Source organism: Eublepharis macularius, chromosome 15, assembly GCF_028583425.1.
Source record: "Eublepharis macularius isolate TG4126 chromosome 15, MPM_Emac_v1.0, whole genome shotgun sequence".
Classification (NCBI taxonomy): Eukaryota; Metazoa; Chordata; class Lepidosauria; order Squamata; family Eublepharidae; genus Eublepharis; species Eublepharis macularius.
Genome location: NC_072804.1, coordinates 24,746,835 through 24,767,857, shown reverse-complemented (window position 1 = coordinate 24,767,857; position 21,023 = coordinate 24,746,835). Strand labels below are relative to the sequence as shown.

The window sequence follows — 21,023 nt, the reverse complement described above, 5'->3', positions numbered from 1 at the left end:
TACTAGAATCAAACCCTGAAAAAGCTGATCTCTTCTCAGGAAGAGGAACAGCCATAAACCAGCAAGTGCCTAACCATTTGCTCTGTCACCCTGTGCTAGGGGAGTGGCTGTTTTTCCTAACCTTTGATGGCCTAATAACGCTACAGCAACATAGCAGACATGGAGGGGAAGTTTTCCAAATCAAGCTGAGTAGTGGTGGTGGGAAATCCCATCCTCTCGGAAGAAGGGTTTAGAAGGTCTGTAGCGCTTCGTGTGTGTGTGTTCGTCAGAGACTAGGTATGAAGGCGATAGGAGGGCGGCTTGCCTTTTTTCTCTAACTCTCTAAGAGATTCTCAGCCATCCAAAGAACCATTTGGATGTTGAGGCAATATCAGTGACTCTCAAGTTAATTTTGTTAGAACGTTTTTTTCTTTTATTTGTATTAGCTACTTAAACCTTCATGCCATGGTATCTCTTTCCTTGCATATTCTGTGCACTATATTATCTACTCTAGTTTAGTACAATGAAATTACTTCTCTGATTTAGACCCAGTTGTGTCAAAGATTCCTCGCCTTGCTTATTCACTGATGGCACTCTGTACACTCACAGAGACTCGCCAGTTTTCAAACTGCTGGTGAAAGGAAAAACCTGATAAGTTTGGTGCTGGCAACCTAAGAAGTTATACCAAGGGGCGAGGGAAGCATGGGTTTGCTCACTCAGATACAGCAAACACCCCCTCATTTTTTCACTGGCCCTAACAATAGTGTTACATTATTTTCCCTTTCCAGATACTTTCATGGCATTTGATACATGAACATATTCCACTGAGTGTTGATCTCCAGGCTGTGTTGGATTGCTGCTGCCTGATGTTGCAACAATCCAGTTTGTGGAACTTGCTGGCTTCAGCCCTGTACATGACACATGCTTGTTCCCTGATCAACTGTGTACGGTTTATTATTGAAGCAGGTGAGTTAGCCTGGTGGGAGCAGAATGGAGCAAACGGGCCCATCTCTAAGCATTTACCTTCCTAACAACTTGACAAGTTTGAGCAATGGACTGGCATCTTCAAAACTCTGTTTCATGCCATAGCCTTGAACAAAACTGTTGCCTGAGAATGGCAAAGACCAATATGCAACAAATGGTATGGTTCAGTAAAAAAAAAAAAAGGGTGGAAAAGCCTGGGGTAGAGGGACATCAGACATACATGCTCCCTGCCACTTTGGTGTAACAGTCCGAAATCAAAAATTTCTGTAGCAAATGGTAGTTTGTTTCGTCTAGATCATAACCCAAATCACAAGCATAGGAGGAAGCACATTCCTACAGATATGAGGGTCAGCAATCATGTAGTGCTTTCTGTGTGATAGTCAGTACGTTGAACGGATCCTGGTAACTGATGGGCAGCCAATGGAATGAGTGCAGAATGAGGGTAATGTCCCAGGGTCTGTCTACTGGCTGCTTAGCCAGTCAGCTTCTTTGTGGAGATACTGAGTTTGAATGCCTGCAAGGTGTTTTATTTCCCAATTCAGGAGTCAAGATGCCACCATCTGTAGGGTGCGAGACTATACTCTGCCTTGTCAGTTGATGAGCACTTTTGCTGTGATGCTGTCTATCTTGACTAGGAGGTGCTTTCCAGATACTAGATGCTTGAAGGCTAGCAGCCCCAACCTGATTGCATGCAGCTCCAGCCATTAATGCAGCAATTCCATCCCCTCAACGTCCACGTCTCCTAGGCCAGCAGGCCCAGGCAAAGTGCTCCCCAACCCAGAAGACTGGTGTTGCTTGTTAGACCCAGGGGAGCTGAATGAAAATAGCTTCCTTGTCCAAACTGTGCCGGTTGCACCATCAAGTCAGGAATCCGTGCGACTGGTGATATTGGCAGCCTCCTGTGATTTTTTTTGAATTTTTTTAATTTTTTTATTACCTACATTAACTAACAATACAGAGGGAAAGAAGGGGGGCAGGGGAAGGAAAGAAAAAAAAACAGCAACATATAACAACACTACACTACAAATAATGCTTTCCCTTCATACTGCCATTATTAAAAAATTAAAACTTTGTAAGATATTGATGGAGTGGTTGACCTTGCAAAATACAGATTACAATCCAAATTAAGTCTTCCTCCCCCCCCCCCTGGGCCTTGGATGCAGTTCTCTCTGAGCAACTGCAACCGCAGTGCTCGTTCCCTCCCCCCCCCTTCAGACTTCAAATCCTTTTCTTCTTGCTTGGTGTCTTGCTGAAATTCTTGATTTTTGTCCTCAAAATCCCTTAGTTGATCTTCTGATGTTATCTTGTAAGCTTGATCTTTGTAACTAAACCAGATACCTTCCGGAAATAGCCATTTATACTTTATTCCACGTTCCCTCAGAAGAGCTGCGAACTTTTTATACTTAAATCTTCTTTTCCGAACTAAAAATGGAACGTCCTTCAGTATCTTAACTTTATTACCCAGAAAGTCCAGATCTGCATTGTATGAGTTGTATAGGATAGTGTCTCAGATCCTCTTAGATGAAAAATCGATGATGATCTCGCGAGGCAGCTGACGCTTTGTTGCATATTTTGAAGAAGCCCGATGGACTTCCAAAATGGTGCTTTTTACCTCTTCTTTAGTTGCCCTCACGGGTGTCGCCTTCTTGGTTGCAGGTCTCTGAGCAGCCTGGATTAGGCTGACCTGTTTCTCCTCTGTAAGGAAAATCTTCCCCGAGAGGTAACCATCCCTGCTCCTACATAACTTGAGTCAGGTTCATATGGCTCTTTGGGGACATTCCCTAGGAAGGCATGATGATGCAGAAAGTCTTGTTTAGATCCCATTGAACGCTCTCCCTGAATGGGGATCTTATCCTTTGTGAACATCCTGGGAAACGAAGTAAGGCATTACACAGATAATGTAGAACCTTGGGGCCTGGCAGTGGGATGCTTTGGAACAGGCAGGTGTTTTTTCTCTGAAGTCAATTGAGATCAAAAAGTCACCCTGATGAAGAGCTTCTAGAATGGACCTGAAGGATTCCATTCAAAATTGCATTTGACGACTATCTTGTTGACGGACTTCAAATCCAAGATTTCTGTCTATTCACCTGATTTCTTTGGCACTGGAAAAAGGATGGAATAGACTCACTTGAAGAGCTGATCTTGATGCACTGGATCTGTGGCTCCAATCTGCAAAAGATGTACTATGGCCTGAGACATCATGGAGTGGTGTATTTTTAAAGAAATAAACAGTGTGGCAGAGGATTCTTGGATCTAGGAGAAGGGACAAACTTGAAGGGAGGATGGCTTACAAACTCTGCTGTAACTGATTAAACAACTTTTCTGACCTATCTGTCCTGTGCTGGTCAGTGCCAACATGGCTGAACCACTGCAACTGCCTCCCTAATAGTACAGGCAGGTGGAGCTGAACTTTTTGTTGAACTGATTGTCTATTCTGGATTGACATGGGGTTGCAGGCCAAGCCTTGTTCCTGTTCCAAGGTGACCTGGAGTCTCTGGTGTTTCTGTTGTATGTTCCCCTGAAGGAGGAGTGAAAGGGACTGACGGAATGCTGCAATCTCTTCCAAGTCCTTGTTTCTAACTGAGGAAGGACTGGATGGCATAGCCTTCCTTTTCTCTTTGGTCTCAGTTAAAACCTTTCCCAGAGCTGGATCCCCAAAAAGCTTCTGGCCAATGAATTTTTCCATGGGGAGACTGGACTTGGAAAGAATAATATAAGAATAATATGCTTAAGCTCTGGCACTGAATTTGGGAGCCTTCTGAGAGTAGTCTACTGTGAATTCCACTGCCCTTCTGATTTTTAGTTATGCCGTTTGTGGGTGAGGAGATCTGGCTTGAGTTTTGCAAAAGGCCCATATTAACAATGGCTCTGTAGAAATTAGAGGGGACCACAGAGGTCCTAATAGCCAAGGAGGAACTTCTTTAGCACAACTTCTTTTTTCTGTCTGTGGGGTCTTTCAAGGCGTTTTCTCCATCTTCAGATAAGAGCAGCCATTGGAGCATTGACCAAAGAGACTTTTAGGTTGTCCGTAACAGAATAAGGAGGAGAACAGAATTTTTTAAGCGTCATAAGCAATCTGTTGCATGCCTCAGGTATGCCCCATTCAGACCTCATAGCCTAGGGAAGAAGCAGATGGGGAAAGTGATACAGATGTCTTAAAGCCTTCCTTATCCCAATTGGAAGAGGCAGTGGATTTAACTTCTATGGAATTCTGAATGTAGTTGAGCTCTTGAATGATTTGGGGCAAAAGTTTGGGGAAGTGCTCTGTTGGAACAATTTAGTAGCAGTCTTGGGTAGTTATGTCATCCCTTGACCACTCCCCTTCCTGTTTCTCAGAAATTATGGGTTCCATTCCCATTGCAGAGTGTTCTTCCTCATCATGGCCAGTAGATGGTAGTAGCACCTCTGACGTTTTGGGCTCATGTTGCTCTCTTGCATCTGACGAAGGGAACTGTGATTCTCAAAAGCTTATGCTACAGTAAAGTTGGTTAGTCTTAAAGGTGCTACTGGACTCTTTTCTATTTTGTTGCTCTCCCTGCAATTGAAAACTCCTCTGTAAATGGCCCATTCCCTTGGAAGTTGCCCTGGGGTCTGGAGAGGAATCTGCAGAATCAGCCGATAACTGGGCAGAGAATGTGCCAGTCTCTACACCTAATAAGGTGTCTTTTTAGCATATGGGAGATCTCCTGAGACAACGAGGAATCCAAACATTACCTGTTATGGTGCCTACTCTCCTGCTTTTCCCTCTTGGATTTCTCCCACTTCTGAGTGAGGAATTGCCAAGGCACAGGGGTCACTTGTGAAGCAAGAGAATTAGGCAGGCATGATAGAAGAGGCGTTAGAGAGAGACCTCTAAATCCATGCTGTGAACAACCAAAGCCACTCAGAAAAGGCAGGAAGCCAGTGCACACGGAGCAAATGGCAGCCTTCCCATAACCTTGGGGGCAGCCCTGAGTGAGTTGTCACAGCCATGGAGCTTTGAGCCATATGCAAAGGTGCTAAGGCCATTCTGCTGGAGGGGGTTCATTTCTGCTGATGAAGACGCCTGAGCTGCTTCAGCGCGTGTCTGCATGCTGGTTCTTGCCAAGGCCTCAGGGGCAGGGCTGGAAAAGCTTTTCACTGTACTTGATGCCCGAGCAGGCAAAACCAAAACCTCAGGTGCTGCTGGCCCTGGGGAGAGCTGAAGGGAGGAATACCCTGGTGATCCTGGGGCAACGATGGCATGGGCTAGTATGGTTCTGATGCTATGTGCTGCAAAGAAGCCACCTTTGGAGGAGTCTTGGCCTTCTTATTCTTGGTTGCTGCAGCTGGAAGCTTTAAGGCACCTGAGGTGGTCAATTAATTTCTTTACCCTAATTAACAGAGAAATAAATCTCACCTTCTCTTCCTTCTTTTCGGCCTACAAGAAGGAGCTGGCTAAGCAAGTCTTTCCTGGAGCAGGCAGGGCATTGGACTGGGGAAGCGCCCCCACCCCCCACCCACTGCTCCTCTTAAGGATCAGTTTAATTAGCGTAAGCCCTGCCTTGGAATGAGTAGGAGGCGTTATCCAGAGGCAAATGATTTCCCCCCACTGACGGAGAAGGAGAAGATCAGCAGAGGCCCATGGCTGAGCATTCTTTTGTTGTGGTTCCCATTTTGTGCAGTGACCTGCCTTAGAAGACCGGGAAATTTCCCACATTTCTGTCATTCTAAGTGTGTAAGACAGAATTGTTCAGAATGACATTTTTATAAAATGGAAATCCCCGGGAGGAATCTCTTCCAAAAAGACAAGGGCTGTGGTGTATGGCACGTCGTTGTATGCAGTGTCTTGTTTCTTCATACTGCATTGTTTCCTAATTTCTCTAATCCAGTTTTTGCATTTGTGTGCCATGCCGTAAAATTATTTTTATTGCACTGTTTTCTAACTCTGTGTTGTAGTTTTACTACGGTGTTTATTATATGTCTTATACTGTTGTCGCATTGCTAAATGTTGCCATCTGCCTTGAGTCTCAGTGAGAAAGGCGGACTATAAAGTAAATAATAAATACTGTGAAAAGCCTTAATGCTGTGCTTCATTTAGTGGCAGTTGAACCTGGAAATCAGCTTCTTGGTTCGGAAAGGAAGAGTCCCATGAGAGCTGCCAGTGAAGACGAAGTAGATTCTCAAGCACCAAGTAAGGATTGAGCAACATCTGCCTAGATCTACAATGGTGGTTTAAGAAAAATTGCCACCTTCTGTTGTGTTTATCTGAGGTATACTTTATAGGAACACATTCATTTTTTTTTCTTGAAAAGCACGCAAGATGCATTTCAACCAACTTTTGTTAAGTTCTCAAAGCAAGTGACATTTCTTAGGGGGGTTTGGGGATGTTTTACACTATTTTCTTTATGGTTCGTTTGGATAGAGCCTGTTAGCATGTTTTGTAAAGAAGGTCATCTGCTTTAATATCTCAGAATCTAGGTATATTTGTGGAACTCTTTAAAATACAATATTTATTGGAGGATTCTATAATGAATTTCTTTTATCTCCCAATTTAAGAATTTGAGTATATTACAGCAACTTGTGAAACCGTAGCTGAACTGGTGGAGTGTCTGCAATCTGTCTTGGCTTTGGGACACAAAAGAAACAGCCAAATCCCAGCATTTCTAACACCGGTTCTTAAAAACATCATCATCAGCTTGTCCAGGCTGCCTTTAGTAAACAGCTATGCAAGAATTCCTCCTCTGGTATGTGTTCTGCTAACACTGATACTGACAATTATTGTAGCCTGCTGTTCAATCTTCAGTTTTTACTCTGAGATTTGCTTTACTGTTTCTTCTGCAAAAAAAAAAGTTTGCTCTTAAATCGTTGCAAATTTACAAACTGAAAGGCCCTTCTCGCCCATTCTGTGGGAGTGGTAAGCTGCATTCTGTGGCCCAAAGTGGTAAGCTGCAGTACTGCAGCCCAAGCTCTGCTCACAACCTGAGTTCGATCCCGGCGGAAGCCAGGTTCAGGTAACTGGCTCAAGGTTGACTCAGCCTTCCATCCTTCCAAGGTCGGTAAAATGAGTACCCAGTTTCCTGGGGGTAAAGTGTAGATGATTGGGGAAGGCAATGGCAAACCAGCCCATAACAGAAGTCTGCCAAGAAAACATCATGATGTGACGTCCCCCCACGGGTCAGCAATGACTCCGTGCTTGCACAGGGGACTACCTTTACCTTTTATCTAAAAGCTGTTGCTCAATTCCTCTTTGCTCTTTAATAGTTCTTAGCAGCCCTTAGGTCATGGGTAAAGTGAGACAGCTTTAAATCTCACATCCTCTCCTTTTATCTTCTTATTAAAATGCTTCTTAGAACACCTGTAGAATGAATTTGTCTTATCTGCTTTTGAGCCTAGCTATCCAAAAGAGGCAGAACACGTTTGGATTATGTTCAGAACAAAGACACGTGTGTTCTGTGGCACATGATGTTAGAGGTGTGCAGTTTGGTCTGGAATTCTGATTAAAATACCGAATTTTGGCTGATTCAATAAAATCTGAATATTCTGAATCAAAACCAGCTATTCAGATTTTTACCAACTTTTTTAGGAAAAAATCAATAAATTCAGCCATTGTTTTCTAAGGGAAAAATCACTCTGGAAGCTATCCAGTAGGCTGAGTGGGTGTCATTTTTCAATTGGGAGAGAACCTACTCCTGACAGAACTGTTGCCATTCACAGCAGCCAGGCACTAGGTTCAGCCAGTGGGAAAACACCACAGAACAGGACTAATCAGTACCTAACCACAAGCCCTTTGCTTCAGTTTTCTTCTGTTGGGCTAAGTTGTAAGCGTCGCTTGCTTCTCTGATGTGGTGTTGGTCCCCTTGCTTCACTTTGGTTCTGGGAGGATTCCGTTCTTGTCTTCAGTTTGGTTCTGTTGGACTTTCTCTAGGATGAGCTCAGCTTGTATTAGGGAGTGTGCCTTGGCCATGACAGCCTTGCCCCAGTGTGTTTCTGCAGTGGGAGTCAGCTTTGGCTTTTCCCCCATGGGAAACAATGGAGTGCTGGGGGCACCTTGTTCAGGGACCCACAGAAATGGCTCCCAAGGTCCCATCTTCCTAAAACTGGGGGGTGGAGGACAATCAGGAGTAGGTCCCCAGAAAATTTGGTGGAGCTTGCAGGAAAAGTGCCACCCCCAGCTCCACAGACAGCCCCCAGATATTTTCCCCATAGGGAATAGTTGAGAGTGGATGGGGGCACCTCCTTTAGGGGACCAATCTTCATGAAACTTGGAGGATCTTCAGAGGACAGTCAAGAGTAGGCGCCCTCAAAATCCGGTGAAGTTTGGTCAAAAAGTAATCCCTTCCACCCCACCCCACTAGATAGCCTCCAGAGTGATTTTCCCATAGAAAATGATGGCCGAATATTTCAGAAATACCCGAACTGGATTAGAGAATCAATTCAGAATTGAGGGAATTTTGAATTGTTTCTCAGATTTGGTAAAAAAATTCAGATTTACCAAAAAATTTTCTTTGTGCACACCCTACATGAAGTAGTACGGAACATGCTAATCTGCACCTCATGTGACTTGTTTTGATACAATATTTGGGTTGGGTCTGGGTGGAATTGGAAGGGAGCAAAGACACCTTTGTCTGGGGGTCCATGGTAGGTCTCAGCAGCCCTGGAAGTTAATTTCAAGAGGCTTTGTCTTTTCTGCCTGACAAATGTCTCATGTTGTAAAAAAGGGCAAGGCCTGCCAGCTGTGTTAGGAAGTTGGCTTTTCAAAGGTCAGCATTGCTGCTCATTATAGAGAGATTGCTACCAAGCTGTTAAGTCATTGTTAGTGATGTGCCTGGCAAGCATGGCAGACAAACAGGTGGGTTGAGAGCCAAGTGCCTGTGGGTCATGTTGCTGGGCTCAGCTATGGCAGAGTCCATGCTGCTCTTGAGGGCTCTGGATGCCTCCTCTGCTCTGGGAGGCCTCAAGACTAGGCCAGCCCACAAACCCAGGACTGGTTTGTTGTGGTCCTTCTTGGTTTCAGGGCCTGCATCCTCAATCTGTTCTCATTTTCATTGGCCAGAATGGCAATCAAGACAAAAGTTCATTGACTTGGAAATGCCAACATGTTGTGATCATTGTGGTGTGTTTCCCTTCTTCCAAGAGAACGATAGGAGCAGCCGGGCCATCAGTCCTTCCTGGATACAGTCTATTCACATTTGTCTGCCTATTCACATTTATCTACTATCTGTTATAACAGGTCTGGAAGTTGGGTTGGTCTCCAAAGCCTATAGGTGATTTTGGCACAACTTTCCCAGAAATCCCTGTAGAATTTCTTCAGGAGAGAGAAATATTCAAGGAGTTCATCTATAGAATTAACACACTGGGTAGGTAGATAAAAACTGAATGACCAGAATGACAATTTAGCAATTATCCCTTTTTGAAACTGGCAGTGATGAGCTTGACGTGAGTAGCTCCTGCATTGCAGCGTCAGCTCCTAGACGTGTGTGCTGAAGTGTCGCATCCTGTGTCACATCACAGGGGTCTTGTGTCCAGTCAGATTCTGAATGTAACACATGAGCCGTGTTTCTATGTCAGTTCTCAAAATAAATTAAGAGGCTTTCACACTCTGTTTTTACGGCATTTTAGAAGAAACTTTTAACTAAATTTGAATGTATTTTACATTGTTATTTTATTTTATATTTTGTTTGAAATTTGCCGTGTTAAAAGAGAAGCTCATTTCAGCATGCCTGCAAAAATGCAAGGAAAAAGACCTATTAATCAGTCCTGCTTGGAATGTGAGTGCAGATGGGCACCCTCTGTTCTTCTGTCACATTTCTCGCAATCCTCCTGCAGGCAACTGCCTTTTCCACCTACCCGTTCCCACTTGTCTCCACTTAACTGAAGTGGAAGCAGTGGCTTGAGTGCTTTTTCCCCCCAGTGCTTTCCTTGAATGTCCCAGTGACTGTAGACAAAATCAGTTCCAAACTGGAATTTCTTATGAGGTGGTGGTGGTTATAAGTAGGGTGTGCAAAAATTTGTGGGAGGAGTTGGGTGGGAAGAGTTGTTTCTTTAGTCTCTTCTCTTTTTAGCCAGCATTTCTTGTCACTTGTATGCCCAGCATTGGTACCCACCTTGGGCTTGTAGATGCAACTTGCTTTACCTGAGGCCAGCCATACACATTTGGTATCCACTTCAGCCTGGCCAGGATGTGTCTGGAACAGGAAGAGTGGGACAGCAGACTCTAGGCAGTGGATGGAGCCCTTCCTATCATCAAGCCCAGCCCAGTGGAGGGAGCAACCCAGGAGACGGCTGCAGCTGAAATGGGGCTGCAGGACACTTCCTGGTTGGGTGAAAAGGTGGAGGATGGGAACCAGCCCTGGGAGGGGATTGGAGGGGCAGATTTATTTAAGGGGGATCTGCAACAGGCGAGGGCAGGTGGCGTATGCCCACACAGGCAGCATGTGAGAGTGGAGGGCTTGGAAAGAAGAGGAGGAATCAGGAGGGGCCACCCCCTCCAATCTGAGACTTTGAGGGTCCGGCACAGCTAGGGCAACTTCTCAACATAGAAGCTATACGATAAGTACCTTTGTCAGAGGGAGTCTCCATTTTCTTCATCACTGGAAGTCTGGCATGCCAAGTGATTATTCTCCAGCAGATTGCCAGTCCCTGTTGTGGTAGATCCACAGGAAGAATTTAATGAGAGGACTGAAGATCTCCACCAAACCTATGTTCATGCAAGCCTGACGGGACTGGAGCTTATTGTCAAGATCTGGATGCAGCAGGAGTTGGAGAAACTCATTGGTTAGCTGGAGTTCAGAGTTTTCATCCCTGCCCTGTGCACGTTCTTTCACCAAGTGCAGAACAAAGGCATGTTAATTCACACACACATAACTTAAATTTCAAATGACGAAGAGAACTGTGGTTCTCGAAAGCTTATGCTACAGTAAAGTTGGTTAGTCTTAAAGGTGCTACTGGACTCTTTACTATTTTAAATTTCAAGTTTTACTACTGTCACTAAGGGAGTATCACCACAAGAGCTGTATCAGAGGTGGAGCACAGGGCAGTTTGATCTCTGTAGCGGCGGAGCATCTGTGTGGGAGGGTCCTTAAGCATTAGAAGCAGATTGGCTGGCTGTCTTGGACCAGAATGAACAGCCTCTGAATGAAGAGAGATTGAGAGGTGCTCACTGATGGACTGCTACTGGTGATCTTCGTTCCTGGACCTCACCTTTTAGCCTCAAAATCCTTTTCCTGTTTCCAAAACAAGAAACCAGAAGCAATGGATACTTATTCTTTCCAATTCCAAATCCGTTTTATACATTCCCTCCAACCCCAGCCCCACCCATGCTATTGGGAATATGAGATACACCCATTCAGAAATTATTCTAATTCCACAGCAGCAACAAGGGTCCTGATTCTTGAATCTCATGGCACTCCACTCATGAAAAGTTCCGCAGCTTCCCCCAAACAAGGGTCTGTTACAGAAGGCCCGGTCCTCTCTTCAGTTCTGTAACAACTTCAATTGATCAGCCAGAGATGGAAAGGCAACCAGTTAACCGTTAAGGGCAATACCGCTCATGTAACTGATGCTGTTTTTTTCTCTCATAATCACATGGTGAGGAGAACATCACCTACAGGAATTTCACAAATGATGCAAAAGGAAACCTCAGTCACCTGTTTCTGTAGACATTGCCCAAATACCCTTTTTTGCAAGAGAGGCTGGGCTGGCTTAGCATTCTAGGAGGTTATCTCATTTTTGCCAGTTTATCCATTCTATGTTATCCTCACATCACGCTCTTCCCGCAAGAGGCTTTTTTTCAGGCTTCCATCCAGGAACTTTAATCTAGCACTGAGTGCTTCTCATGAAGACATCTTTTGAATGCCTGGAGTCTGTTCCTATATATAACTTTTTTTTTGTTAGCCATATCTGCCAAGCAAGTTAGGAAGATGGGTAGGTGTGGACGCACCTCTGCCTTTTTCCCCAGACAAGGTTTGTGTTCTCCCATTTTTTACCCTAAGGTCAACCCTGCTCCTCAACTCAAGAGCTGGTTCTCCGCAGTTTCTCTCTTGTGCTGTCTCACTCAAGAGAGAGAATGTGATGTATGTGGACATCAAAGGTGTACATTAGAACAACTAAAGCCATTGAACAATCAAAATCTGCTTTTATCTATATTTGGGGGGCTCAGGGCCCACAAACCTTTAACTCCATCCTCAGTTGGTTAATTTTAAGGGGATATAGACTTGGCCTATGCAGGATTCCCCCCCCCCCATTTTCTTAAAGATTCACCTGCTTTGCAGCTCTCCTCATAAATGACATACTTAAAGATATTTGCAGTATAGCAACTTGGGCCTCTCTGTCTAGTTTTTTCAGATATTCCGGCATTTATATTGTCATGTGTAGATGCCGTTTCTAAGAGGGGCATTCTGCAGCATGTGCTGCAGGCAACATCATGCCTTGACAACTTGGTTCAGCTCCTTTTAGGTGCTGATCCCCAGATCACGTTGGCTAGTGCCAGATTTTTAGCCACGGCTTGTAGAATCCGCAGGGAATGTGCAAAGGAGTAACATCTGCTTTTATTTTTAACCCTGAAAGCCCACACTTTTGTATTTATATTGCCAAGTTTTTATATAATTATATATTTATATAATTATGTTTACAAAGTGGTGTATTTTGTGTATGATACTCACGTTTTTATAAGTCTGTACTGGTTATTAACTGTAAATAAATATTGTTGAAGGCTTTCACGGCCAGAGAACGATGGCTGCTGTGGGTTTTCCGGGCTGTATTACCGTGGTCTTGGCATTGTAGTTCCTGACGTTTCGCCAGCAGCTGTGGTTGGCATCTTCAGAAGTGTAGCACCAAAAGACAGATCTCTGTCTTTTGGTGCTACACCTCTGAAGATGCCAGCCACAGCTGCTGGCGAAACGTCAGGAACTACAATGCCAAGACCACGGTAATACAGCCCGGAAAACCCACAACAACCATTGTAAATAAATAATCTGATCTGACAACTTGGTTCCCACCGTGGGATCATGAACTGCTACAGTATCTCTCTTTGCTTCCTATTCTTAAACAAGAATGGGATGTTAAGTTTAGCTGGGTTTCCTTTCTGTTTGGTATGTAGGAGTTAGGGCAGTCTCACCTGGGTGATGGTAAGAGGGAACTTGGTGGATAAGTGGTGTGGGCAAAAACTGCTTTTGCATGGTGCCCCTGGTGGATTAGAACGGGATTTGCTAGGGTTTATTTTTTCGTGGCCTTGTCTGAAATTTCTGTTCAGTTTCTCCATCTGCCCTTGACAAAGGTTCTCTGTTCGTGCTGTAAATATGGTATCTGCAGCAGCCTTCAGCATTGGTGGTCAGGGGTTTAAGTTCCCAGTCAGCAAAGTAATTCAACCTTTCCTGCTGGATATTCTATTTGCTAAACAGGAAGAAAAACCGCATTAAATCCAACACATTAAGCAAAATTTGTATGTGGAGGGAAGTGTTAGTGTACATGATTTTGGCTGCCCTTTCAACCCACTTGAATTAACAAGCATCATATGTACCTATCACATATGAAGGAGATCCACAGATAAAGTGCCTCTCTATTCTTCCATCTCTCCCACTTTCCCAGCAAATGAATTTGCTTAGCTTGCAGAGGGCTGTAAAAATTAGACTGCTAATGTAGCCTAAAAGGTTTAAGTGTGTGACTCTGCCTAATTCCTGCTAATTTAAAGTAGTAAACATAAATGATATTTACCTTCCCTTAGGATGGACAAACCGTATGCAGTTTGAAGAAACCTGGGCTACCCTTCTTGGTGTGCTTGTAACACAGCCAATTGTAATGGATCAAGAGGAAAACCAGCAAGAGGTAAAGTCATCTTAAAAGTTAAGCTAGCATTCATTTTCTGATGTGACGTCTAGTCATGTTATGCATACAGCCCATCAGTACATAACTTATACTTGATTATCATGTTGTACAGGACTCGTTATTTTTAATCATTTCCAATAATTCCCTATCTTGATGAAATTGCTTTGTGTTAGAGGTGGGCACATATCAGAAAACGGACCAAAATTTAACATGGACCAGGCCGGTTCGGCATTCGCAAATTGGTGGGTCGTGGGACGCCCATTTTCCATGAACCCTATGGACTTTTTGCAGGCTTGTTGGTCCGTGGTCCGTTAAAGCCTCCCCACCCCGCTGGCACCAGCTCCCAGCTCCACTGACAAGCAGTGCCAGGAGCACATTAACATTTAAATCCTTCCCTCTGCTCCAGCTGACTAGTGACCCACCAGTCAGCTGGAGCAAGGGGGGGTTAGAGCGCTCCTGGCGCCGGCTCAGACCGACGAACCAGTCGGTTCACAAACTTTGCCTGGATCATGAAAAGTTTGTAGTCCATGAAATGCCACGGGCCCATGGGTTATTCCCAGTCCGTGCGCACCTCTACTTTGCGTATGTGGAGGTGCTTGAAATAAAAAAGAGGAAGAGCTTAAGTTAGGAAAGGGTCTCTGCTGAATGCAGAGACCCTCCGACCTTTGCGGGGTAATATCTTGGAGGTGAAATCCAGTCCTTGAGAAAGCACCAGGGTCAAGAGCTATGTACGCATGCCCATTGCCCTAATGTTGCTGCACAGTGTTGGTAACAGGCAGCAGCAGAGAGGCAGGTTGTACTCCCCCACCCACTGCGTCACTCCAAGATGCTTTTAAGTGGCAAGGGAGCAGGGACTCTTAAATCTTAAACTTTGGGGTGGGGGTCAGTTCAGATGGCCAATTTCTATGCTTTGTATATGATAGGGAATTTCTATGACCTAACAGTTTATAATGCACCACACACATAGTGCATTTTTTCACGTCTCCAGTTGAATCCCATGTTAGCCCCTGGAATTAAAGGCTCTGAACACGTGGCATGGGGTGGATTCTAGGCTGCTCTTTCTTGGAGAAGAAATCCAGAATATTAACTGTCCAGGCAGAAATGTCCTGCATTACAGCTTAAATTTCTGAGAGTTCTCTTTCACATGGTGTGTTAACTTTTCAGGAAGACACAGAAAGAACCCAAATAAACGTTCTCGCTGTTCAAGCCATAACATCCTTGGTGTTGAGTGCGCTGACCATACCAGTGACAGGCAATCCGGCAGTTAGCAGCTTGGAACAGCAACCTCGGAACAAAGCATTAAAAGCTTTGGATACAAGGTATTTTGAATGGATGTTTGCGTGTTAGAAGAACATATAGCCTGCCTTTCTATTTCAAATTAAATGTTCAAGGTGGCTTACAGTATTCCATAGAAGCAGTTAAATAGATAACAGCAGCCTTTAAGATCCCACAAGTACCAGGGACACAATTCAACTAAAAGGCCTTAAAGAATAAAAGAAAACGATCGACTGATTCTGAAAGGCCTCAAAAGAAGGTACCATCCTCAGTGTAAGAAGAAGTGAGTTCCAAAGAGCAGGAGTGGTTGCTGAGAGAACCCTCATGCAGGATCCCACCAGCTGAGTTTCTCCAACTGGTCACCAGGTTTCCTTGGCCAGCCTCAAAGCAGTAGCCAGCAGGAGTGGATGAGGTAGCCCACTTGTGAAGGCCCTAAATGGCTTGGGCCCAATTAACACCAGTGCTTTGTCTTGGGTGCAAAGGCACACAACGTTGGAGTCATGTGCTTGCTCCAACCAGCTCCTGTAAGCGTCCTGGCCACTGCGTTCTGAACCATTTCAAGCTTCCAAAGTATCTTCAGAGTCAGCCCCACATAGAACATGTTACAGTAGTCCAACCTGTGTGTGATACGGTCTGATCTCCCTTTTCTCGAAAAGGCTGCTCTGCACCTCCTCTACAGGTTGCAGCATGTTGGTTGTGCCATATAAAACAATTAGGAATTGCTGTCCTTGGGATTTCTATTCATAAGAATTTGATATAGCATGTCAAATAAGTCCTTTTAAAAAAAATTGCAAGCAAACAGCAGATTTTCTTAGGTCACGGAAGGAAAACTGCAAAGTGTAACGTTAAACTTTTGTTAGTATAGCAGCAATATGCTTAATTTTGAAACTTCTTAATTTAATTCTACGCCAATTGAGCCTGGGTTTATTAACCTGCATTTCAACTCCCATATATTTATTTTGAAATATATAGTTAACACAACAGTCATGGTATTACAAGATCTACTTGATGGTAGAATGCACTTTTAACTGTATCTGCTGGGCTCCAGGTTTGGAAGGAAATTAAATGTCATCAGGGGAATTGTGGAGCAAGAAATACAAGAAATGGCATCTAAAAGAGACAACATTGTTACCCACCATTTGTACCAAGCCTGGGATCCCGTTCCATCTCTGTCCCCATCCAGTTCAGGTATGTTGAACATGTGAAGCTGACTTATACTGCATCACAGACCATTGGTCTATCAAGGTTTGCTCTGGCTGGCAGGAGCTGTCCAGGGTCCCAGTTGGAGGACTTGATGTCAGGCAAGGATGTCTTTTAGCCGTTCTGCTTTTCAACCTGTATGTAAACGCTATGATCTCTTATCTCCAAACAGCAGGAGTTCATTTGCCCATATTGTCTGGTCATTATATTCCTGTTCTGTACTATGCAGAGGACACCATATTACTATCTAGATTGGAAGCTGGACTTCATAAAGTATTAAATGCATTTATTAATTATTGTATTTAAGAAAGGCTGTCGGTGAATCGTGTTAAATCAAAAATAATGATTTTTTTCAAAAAGTCCCTGTATTAAACAGAAGACCCAGACCATCAAGGAAAAAAATAAATAGAACAGGTGGCATCTGTGAGTTACGTTTAGTTCAATTATATGTGGAAAACACGTTTATTCACTTACAGAAATTGCTAGGGCAAATATAAATGCTCTTTTAAGGTTATTTAACTTAGCAGGGACAGTATGTACCTGCTGTTATTGAAGCTTTGAATGCCAAGATAATTTCTCAAGTTTTATTTGGGGTAGGCATTTGGACTAATGGAGTCCCTGAGTCCATAGATTATCCACTTCTTCAGTTCCTTCCTGCATTGCAGGAACTGGGCTGAGAGTTTGTGCAGTGGTCATTGTAGCCTAGGGCCTGGATTGGTGCTTTTAATTCAAGACTGGAGGTTCTTCTCTTGATGTCCAACATCCTGGGGATGGAAGCTTTTACATTTGTTGAAGGAAGATACTTCTATTTTTATTTGTGTTATTTATAGTCTGTCTTTCTCTCTCAAGGCGATTTATACAGTATAATTCAATATGATCAACAATATGATCAATAAACAATATAGTGGGGTATAGATTGCAGAAATCTGATACGGAGCTGACACAATGTGAAAACAAAACATAAGCAATTTGACATGACATAAGAGAGCTGTGGCTCTCGAAAGCTTATGCTACAATAAAGTTGGTTAGTCTTAAAGGTGCTACTGGACTCTTGACTATTTTGCTCCTGCCGACTAACACGGCTAACTCCGCTGGATCTAGTGACATGGAGGGAACGTATGTTCTGCTTCTGTGGTAGGGACTTTGCCCTCTCCAAACCTCCCCTCATATTTAATTTCCTTGCAATCGCTAGGCCCAGCCATGCTTTCATGCTTGGCAGACTGAGTGTTTTGCCAACCATAGAACTGAGGGGGCACTTTGCTAAAACTCCATTCTTGGACTGTTTTTGCTGTTGCAAGTCTGGTGCCTTAGGGACTGTAGATGATCTCATGTTATTTTTCAATCAATTCACTGTGCTCAGAGATCTTTGGATCATGCCTATGTTGATCAGATATCAACTTCCCGCTGAATTCTAAGTAGTCTCTTTTCTGTGGCAGGTCCTAATCCAGTAACTTGATCTGTTGCTACAAATTTGGCAATAGTGATTTCTTTAAAGCACCGTCAAGATGGGTTTCAATTTATTAATGTTATCTGTGAAAACTGTTTATGAGTATTGTAATATTTTATTCTGTCCAGTATTTATTCTATGTTATTGTATTGATTTTTATGCTTAAGGCCTTTGGTCAAAAGAGCTTATTAATAAAAAGAAAAGTGGGGGGACTTTTACATCACCTACTGCCTGATGCTTTTAACTGCAGATGCCAGGAACGGAACCTGTGTAGGAAAATATAGCAGAGTTTGTGCAAAGATTGCGCATTGGAAGTAATGAGAATAGATTCACACACACACTCCAGTGTAGCTCTGTAAAATTGCTTTACTAAAGGATAAAAATTAGGGTTACATTTGGAGAAAATAATAAATTGCTAAGCTGACTACATCTTGCTAGATAAGAAGTAAGTAAGAGTGAGAGTAAGAGTGAGAGGAGAGTGAACAAAGAGCAATAAAACTTCAGTATATAGCATCAATTAATTGCCCCCAACAAACTAACTGCCCAATAGAAAATCCTAGTCTTACTTCATTATGCTTAGTGACTCCCCTTTCTATGGCGGGAATCTTATTCGAAGCTCTAATGGTTACATTCAAAGTATGTTTACTAATTAAGTAGGTAACACAAACAGTTTAACTCTTTCATGACTGAAATGAAAACACTTGCTAAATTCCTACAACCTGGGACCGTCTGTGTGCAAATCAAATGTTCTGCCACAGGCCACGGCCTCCTAGCCCCAAATATGTGTTTGCTGGCTGCTTAAACAGAATGTTTTTTAGCCTGGCAGTTTCTGAAGCATCTCAAGAGGGACCAGATAACTTAAACGCATCCTTCAAGCAGGCATCCTTGGTGGGAAGCGAAGACTGGACCTGGAGGGTGATTCAGCTGCTTTGGGGGGCCTGTTTTGGGGCCTGCAGAACACGTTGCCTTAGACAATACGACACTTCCAGAGGATTGTGTAAGAGAGCACAGTTTATCATTATAGGTGTGCATTGGCATGGGAGGTGTGGCAGTGGCAGGAGCAGCGGTGTTGGCAGATGCAGGACGAGGCATGAGGCGTTACACTGTCTCCTCCTCCCAAGTCAAAGAGATGCAAGTGTGAACTTCCCTGTTCAAAGGCTCCCTTTCAGCCTTGGTGCTGTGAAATGCTAGGCGTGGTAGCAATGAAGTGTCTTGTCATTTGTGACTTATTCTCGAACGAGCATGCAGACGTGGTGTGTGTGACCAAGACCTGGCTGGACGCAACTGCTGTGCCGGTTTTATCTCAGTTAACTTCAGCCAGATTTGTGCTTCTGCATCCAAATCAGCTCTTGTAAAGGACGATCATGCAATGCACCAAATGTTCCAGTTCTAGGAGAGGTAAAATTTAATTGGCGGCACAGTGACTCCAGAGCTTCCTGCATGGTTTTTCTGCCCTAGACCTTTTTTGGCCTGGCTTCCAGCCTGGTTTGGGAACTAAGATGGCTTTGTTTGTTCTGGTGAACGATCAGAATTTGAAAATATTTAGCAGTAAACTGTCTCTGCTAAATCTGTCAGCAGCTCTTTACAGTAGACACATTATGTATTTCTGAGATGCTTGGTGAAGTAAGCGGGGCTTCCAGTGTCTGTCTTCATTGAATTAACCTTTTCTAACAGAGCCATTGGAGAAGTTGAATCATCAGTGTGGGGCTTGAAATATGGCGCTCTTCAAGGCCTCGTCCATTGCTTTGGAATTGACCCTCATAAGTGATGCCCATACCTGTCCTCTCAAAGCCTCAGAAAGCAGCCATATCATTTCTGAATCAGTGCCCGAATGCTGCAGTTAAGAGGATGAGGGTGAACAAACTGAAACTTAATCCAGACAAAAAGCAGCTGATCTTGTACTGGTGATTCACTTGCCTATGTTAGGTGTGATTAATCATTATCATTACCCGATCAAGTTAAGAGCTTAGTGGTGTTCCTCGATCCAGCTTCATTAACAGATAAGCAAATGTGAGCTGTTTCTAGGTGCTCCTTCTTTCACCTTCACCTCGCTCCGAAATTGTGTGTTCACCGTATGTGTTCTGGCTTATCTGAAACAGTTTTGTTTTGTCTTTTTATTTCAGGTGCTGTTATCAGCCACGAAAACCTTCTGCTGCAAATCAATACAGAGCGTGAAATAGGAAATATGGGTTATAAACTAGGACAGGTTTGTCTGTATTCTTGACTGTACAGTTTAAAAAGCATAAGGGGAGACTTAAATCGTGACTGAAAGAAAGGTTAAGTAACAGGCTGTTATTAGCTTTATTGCATTGCCACGCACACACAGCAGTCTTCTGAGGAGGGAGGGAGCGTCAGCCTAGCTGCTCATTCTGTCTCCTTCAGGCCTGGAGAGAGCCCAGCCCTGGAAAGAATAAAACACTGTGGCAACACTGGCGCTTGCCAAGGCTGTGCAAGATTCAAGTCCCTTCCACTGCCTCAGCTTTGTCACAGGGAGGCCCCAGAGCCTCAAATTCACATGAAACCTATATGTGGAAGGCTTTTTATCTTATTGGCTGAGCCAAGAGCTGGAAGGCAGGCTGGAAAACTGCTGTATCTTTTGGCTAGCCAGGTTGATATAGGAATAACTGTGCTTGTCTGTATTGCAGTGCAACAAGGGCTTTATGTTCTTTTAATTCATGGAGGTATTCTACAGAGCTGTATCACACAGCCTCTGTTGTGTTCATCTCTGGACTGGCAGATTTACGTGTCGCAGCAGATAGGAAATAAGTACTGGAAGCCTGTGAGAACCAAGCATAATGTCATCTCCTGCCAGTATTCATGAAATCCAGGAAAGCTACCTTCTGCAATTTCCTGTCCCAGTCATAGTCATCCGTATCCGGGCCTCTTCTTTCTATCTTTGCATCCCATCCTCCCTCTAAGGATCTCAGATGACAGTCACAGCTCTCTTCTGATGCTTCCCTCACAATAATGTGTCTAGTCAAAGTGAATCTCAGTGAATCTCATCACAGATGGGAGTTTGAGCCTAGGTCTTTCCATTCCTAGACTATCCACTCTGGCTCTGTCATTCTTCTTCCACACGCAAAAGCCTTTTCTGGCTACTGTCCGAAGATCTGCAAGCAGAAAACAGGCTAATGCTGAAATACTTCAGTATACAAACTATGTGCAAAACAAAACTCACCTTGATTTTCCTTACACAAGACATTTTTTGTGAGAAAAATACCTTCTCCTTATATGGAAGGCTGTTTGTGCATGCAGGAGAGGGTCTGCTTTCATCTTTTTGCCCTGGATTGCCTGCACAATTGTTATGTGGCCAGACGACTTTTGCCTGTGACTGTGTGAACAGCTGCCTATTTTG

At 43.9% G+C, this 21,023-nt stretch overlaps 1 protein-coding gene across 2 annotated transcripts in view; it reads left to right on the top strand.

Annotated features, from left to right (window-relative positions):
• HTT (huntingtin) overlaps nucleotides 1–21,023 on the top strand; it is a 138,000-nt gene that overhangs the window by 88,075 nt on the left and 28,902 nt on the right. For both annotated transcript variants that reach the window (XM_054999038.1, XM_054999037.1), the window contains 8 exons: nucleotides 768–945; nucleotides 6,023–6,115; nucleotides 6,481–6,668; nucleotides 9,155–9,281; nucleotides 13,646–13,746; nucleotides 14,911–15,065; nucleotides 16,070–16,209; nucleotides 19,792–19,874. In XM_054999038.1, the coding sequence (XP_054855013.1) occupies nucleotides 768–945; nucleotides 6,023–6,115; nucleotides 6,481–6,668; nucleotides 9,155–9,281; nucleotides 13,646–13,746; nucleotides 14,911–15,065; nucleotides 16,070–16,209; nucleotides 19,792–19,874 (1,065 nt within the window). The remainder of the gene's footprint in view (nucleotides 1–767; nucleotides 946–6,022; nucleotides 6,116–6,480; nucleotides 6,669–9,154; nucleotides 9,282–13,645; nucleotides 13,747–14,910; nucleotides 15,066–16,069; nucleotides 16,210–19,791; nucleotides 19,875–21,023) is intronic.